The sequence below is a fragment of the Pteronotus mesoamericanus genome, unplaced genomic scaffold, assembly GCF_021234165.1.
Source record: "Pteronotus mesoamericanus isolate MK-2021 breed Mesoamerican mustached bat unplaced genomic scaffold, CSHL_Meso_final contig_46, whole genome shotgun sequence".
In the NCBI taxonomy this organism is placed as follows: domain Eukaryota; kingdom Metazoa; phylum Chordata; class Mammalia; order Chiroptera; family Mormoopidae; genus Pteronotus; species Pteronotus mesoamericanus.
This window is the reverse complement of record NW_026555170.1, coordinates 1,876,270-1,881,590: the sequence shown is the minus strand read 5'-3', so window position 1 is coordinate 1,881,590 and position 5,321 is coordinate 1,876,270. Positions and strand designations below refer to the sequence as shown.

General features: G+C 54.3%; 1 protein-coding gene across 1 annotated transcript; it reads left to right on the top strand.

Moving 5' to 3' along the window:
• The first annotated feature begins 1,096 nt into the window (after nucleotides 1–1,096).
• Nucleotides 1,097–2,707, top strand: NRL (neural retina leucine zipper). Its single transcript, XM_054577751.1, has 2 exons — nucleotides 1,097–1,477; nucleotides 2,375–2,707. Exons 1-2 carry the CDS (start codon nucleotides 1,097–1,099, stop codon nucleotides 2,705–2,707), a joined length of 714 nt encoding a protein of 237 aa, XP_054433726.1.
• Nucleotides 2,708–5,321: the final 2,614 nt, after the last annotated feature.

Below are 5,321 nucleotides of genomic sequence, written 5' to 3'. Positions count from 1 at the left end.
CAGGTCAGTGCATTCTCCATGGCTGATAAAAGGGAGGAAAGCTCCTGGTGACATAAGTTTGGTACACTTTGTGTGGAAGCTGAACAGATAATTTAACTGAAGGACCTATTCGTTTAATATGCTGCTGTGCTTTGTGCAAGAGGTGCGGATGGGAGGCAGCATTTCTCAAAGCTTTCTGAGCATACACATTTTCTTGGGTGTTTCTCAGATTTAGCGTTTCACAGATCACTCATTGGGAAACGGTAAAGTCCAGCTCCCTTCATTGAATAGAAGGGGAAACTAGGGACAGAAAGGGGAAGGTGATCGATTTGCCAAAGGTTGAGCAAAGTAGGGGATTCTGAATGGAAGGAGGAAAACCAATCTTGGCCGGTTTCCCCTGGAGAGGGTGACCTTGAGGAAAGAAGGTCGCTACTCAGTCCTGATCTTTTAAAAACTGATTCCAGGGTCTTTCTTTTGTCCTTGCAAAGTTTCTCCTATAAAAGGAATTCATTGATCGATTAATCCATAGAACAGATGTGCAGTAAGGGTCTTCTGTAGGCAAGGCATTGTCTTGGGTGCTCTGAGAGACAGAGAGGTATAACAGCATGTTATCCTTATACATATATTAAAATTCATAGCATACATGGTTCCCATTGTCCAAAAATATACACATTCTCTGTCACAGTTAATTAAGCAAAATTTTTTAATTGCTTGGCAATAGAATGATCCCTCTTGAGATGACAGAGCATCTCAGGGTGTTCCAGCATTAGAGTTGGAACACTGCCATATTCCTCCTGTTTTCTATAGATCTCAGAGGCACTGGGCCGGGGGGGGGCGGGGGGCGGGCAGAGGCTGTGCTATCCTCTTCCTCACTCAGGCTTTTAAGCTGCTTGTTCCCCCGTCAGGACCCCCTGCCACCTGAAAAGTTGGCCCCCAGCCTGGAGGTGACTATGCAGGGAACAGGGCTGTACCATCATCACTCTGGTTTTCTAGAATTTGGATTCCAGGGCGTTTGGACTTTGGGGGAGGTTTTGGTGAAGGAGGCTGGCAGGCAGCCTCCTGTGCTCTAAATGTTTCCTCTGTTTTGCAGATGCGTCCCTCCCAATCCAGCCCCAGAATGGCACTGTCTCCCAGCCCCCTTGCCATGGAGTATGTCAATGACTTTGACTTGATGAAGTTCGAGGTAAAGCGGGAACCTTCTGAAGGGCCACCTGGCCCCCTCACAGCCTCACTGGGCTCCACACCTTACAGCTCAGTGCCTCCTTCGCCCACCTTCAGTGAGCCGGGCATGGTGGGTGCCACTGAGGGACCCCGGCCAGGCCTTGAGGAACTGTACTGGATGGCCACCCTGCAGCAGCAGCTGGGGGCTGGGGAGGCCCTGGGGCTGAGTCCTGAGGAAGCAGTGGACCTGCTGCAGGGGCAGAGCCCAGTCCCTGCTGAGGGGCCCCACAGCTACTACCCAGGGAGCCCAGAGGAGACAGGAGCCCAGCATGTCCAGGTGAGTGATCAGTGAGCTGGTCTGAGAGGAGGCAGGGAGAGGGAAGGAGTTCCTGGACTGGAAAAGAGACAGAGAGCAGGAGAAGGGAAGAAGGGCCCTCGAAAGAAATCATAGAGAGAAAACAACATTCTACCTCCTCCCCTTTTTTTTTGAAATGGAGAGAAATGAATATGCTAACCAGGAAGGGGTAGGGCTGGTGGTGTTAGAAGAGGAAGGACAGCACAAGGAGTGTTGAGAATTAAAAAGCTTAGGGGAGCAAGCAATTATGGGGAGGTAAAGAGATACACTGTGCGTGGAAAACAGGGAAAGAGTTGTCCTTGGAACGCAGCAGAGTCAAAACTGTGGGAACAATAATGGGGTTGGCCTTTTCAAGACTTCGTGCTCCTCCAGCCCCCAACCTTCTCAGAAAGGATTGGGATTCATCCTATTAATTACGGACACAGATGGGGGTGTTGAAGGTATTAGGACGTAATCCAAATCCTTTGAGGGTCACAGGGTTGCGGCCTTCAGCACAGGAGAGCCAGGTGCGTTGGAAAGGCAGGGTTTATGTGGGCTCATGTCCACTGGATACATTTGGGTTTGGAGCCAGATGCTGAGGACCGCGCAGGGGCCGCGCAGCGTTCAGGTGCTGGACTGGCTCTGCTGACAGGGCGGGGCCTACAGCGCTCGGGAGGTCCGTAGGGCCGCACGTCCCAAGGCCAAGGCCTCAGGGGACCCGGAAGGGTTGGAAACCTGGGGCGGAGTCTAGACTGGGAGAGTCACTGGAATGGCAAACAGTTGAGTTGAGTGCCGGAGGCGGGGCCTTCCTGGGGGGCGGGGCCAGCCTGGCTCGGGTCCCGTTGGAGAACGGGGCGGGCTCCTGTCCGGACCAGGTCTCTCTACCTGCTCCCTCTGCAGCTGGCTGAGCGGTTTTCCGACGCGGCGTTGGTGTCGATGTCTGTGCGGGAGTTAAATCGACAGCTTCGGGGCTGCGGGCGCGACGAGGCGCTGCGGCTGAAGCAGAGGCGCCGCACGCTGAAGAATCGTGGGTACGCGCAGGCCTGTCGCTCCAAGAGGCTGCAGCAGCGGCGCGGGCTAGAGGCAGAGCGCGCCCGCCTGGCCGCCCAGCTGGACGCGCTGCGGGCCGAGGTGGCTCGCCTGGCCAGGGAGCGCGACCTCTACAAGGCTCGTTGTGACCGGCTGTCCTCCAGCGGCCCTGGGTCCGGGGACCACTCCCACTTCTTCGTCTGAGCCCCTGGGGGTCGCAGAGTGGTGGAAGAGGTGGCTGGGTAGGTGGCGGGGGGTCGGGGGGGGGCACCGTCCAGGAGGCAGCTGTACCATTTACTAGGTGGTTACTGAGCATCTTCCGGTGCCAGACACTCCTTCGTATGACCACAGCAATATCCCCAAACTTTTTGGACCCTCAAGGCATGCTCAGAAGTTAGATGATGGTCATTTTCTGGGAAAGGGTTCCCTGCTCCTCAGGCAGGCCATGCACAGAAACCGCCTACCTTCTGCCCAAATCCACATGACTAGGATACTGAGATCTGCAGGAGCCAGTACCAGGCACTTTGTGTGTGTGTGTTTGGGGGGCGGAGGGGTAGGGTGTGGATGATCGCTGCATGGCAGTGTGTGGGAGGTGAGGGAGGGGTGCAGCTTCCCGCTCAGTTTAGATTTTAATTCAAGGTTTTCAACCTGTAGTGCAATTAGCAATAAGGCCGTATTTTCATTCTGAGTCTTGTAACATCCTCATTTAGAGCTATTGCATTTTCAAGCTTTTAATTCCCAGTAACTAGGAACTTTATCCAAGAGGCTTTCCTCCTACCCAACCTAGTGGCCTCCAGGGCCCAGACTTGCAAAAGCCGGAGGAGCTCTGAGAGTGGTTAGTGTGCGCAGGAGAGAACCCTGGGCAGGAGTCTGGAGACCTGGGTGCTAGTCCCAGCTATACCACAAGATACCTCTGTAATCTTGAGCAGATTGTTTGCTTCCTGGGTCTTGGTTACCTCACCTAATCCTCATTTGGATTGGATGACTTCTGACACCTCTCCAGTTCTGGCACCTCCATAGTGTTGGAGTCCAATGGTCTCCCCAAGACAGCCTCACCAAAGGGACTCCCTGTCCTGCTCCAGCTTCCTGACTGCAGCTTCGGCAGTGGATGAGCCCATGCACTGGTCGTCTGCTGCTCCCTGCAGGGCTGCCTTGACCTCCAGACCTACATAAGGTGATCCTGCTACCTCCTGCCTTTCTGAGGGCAGAGGCGAGGCTTTCCCCAGCATGACAAGGGGCTGAGAGAACTTAGCTTTTGTGAATTAAACTTGAAGTCTAGGCAGAACTTTATGCTATTGGCTATTGTTCTTGTGATTTAAGAAATGTTCATTTTTTATCCTTGCTCCAGACGTGTGTGTGTGTGTGTGTGTGTGTGTGTGTGTGTGAGAGAGAGAGAGAGAGAGAGAGAGAGAGAGGGAGAATCTGGGAAGCCCCCTAACTGGGTTGAATGGTGTCTTTCAGTTCTGGGGGCCTAATGAAAATGGGGTGGAGGGGTGGAGATTGGGCCAGATGGAGACTCCCCCTTCCACCACCACCGCACAGAAGCCCAGGAGCATCAGTGACAGGGCCAGGCCTGTTTATAGCTATCCTGAGGTCTTACAGTTGTCATGGCAATCCAGCCCTCTGCTTCAGCTGCCTGTGGTGGGAGTGGGTGGGGAATCTGGGCAGATCAGAGGCATTGAACTGGGAGCAGCAACCTCATCAGGTACTCTAAGGGACATAATAAATGGGAGAATCAATCAGGTGTGGGGGAAGAGGCTTCCATATGTCTCTCTTCCTCCCTGGCCCCTCTATCCACCCCCTCTCCAGCTGCCTCTTCCCATCCCAGCCCTTGTCCCCTCCTTCCCCTCCTCTGGCCCAGGCTTGTCCCTCCTCCACTCAGGAGCCTGCAATGGGAGGCCTCTCTCCCATCCACCCCACCCTCAGGATTTCTTTCTCTTCTCCTCTCCCTTTCCCACCACTGGCTATTGGCTATTGGCTACTGGCTACTGACTACTGACTACTGGCTACTCACTCTGGCTGTGGCTGGGTCATGGCACTTTTAGCCTCTCCTCCTGCATCCCCTTCCACACTCATCCTTGAAGCGGGAGGCTGGGACAGGGAGGGTCCCTCTAGGAGCCCAGCTCTTCTTCCCTCACTCTGGGTCTCACAAGTGTCTCATCTGCTCTTTGGAACTGCAGTTCAGACCCACTACAGTTCTTGAACACTTTACTTGATTCGGGCTGAGACACACACACAGGCAGAGATGCCCATCCGCAGGTACTGCACTCATACACACAATCAGGCCACATATAAATACACCTGGGTCACAAGATGAGGGTCACACAGATACATCCCACACAGAAGTCGCACACTAGTGATTAAGAGTGTGAGCACTTTAGTCAGATGGGCCTGGGCTCAAGTTCCAGGCCTACTGCTGCTTCTTTGGCTACACAGTATGTGCCGTTAACGTTATTAAGCATACACAGCAGGACTCCTGAACCATTAAGACCACACTCATGGAAAATCAGGGATGTGCAGTGCATGAACACACACATTCACACAACCAGGCAAACCAGGCAGCACAGACCTCAAATGCCCCTTTGTAGTCATAATTCGCCACCAGACCTGCTGCCCCTCCTTCGGTCCCACACACCCCTTCTGGGCCCCGCCCCACAGCTGTGTGGGGGCTGGAGTTCAGCCCCTGGGGACTCAGCTGGGCTGCTCTGGAGACAGCTGTACACAGGCATTAGCCTGTCCCTTTGACAGCCCCTTATTACCTCCCCCACCCAGTGATTAACCCCACGGTGCCTGGGCCCCCTGGGGTTGGGAGATGAGG

Bases quoted from the DNA above. Each gene is read 5' to 3' on its own strand.
- NRL (XM_054577751.1), top strand. From the start codon at position 1,097: ATGGCACTGTCTCCCAGCCCCCTTGCCATGGAGTATGTCAATGACTTT. The intron at 1,478-2,374 runs GTGAGTGATCAG...CTCCCTCTGCAG, and splicing joins CAGGAGCCCAGCATGTCCAG to CTGGCTGAGCGGTTTTCCGA.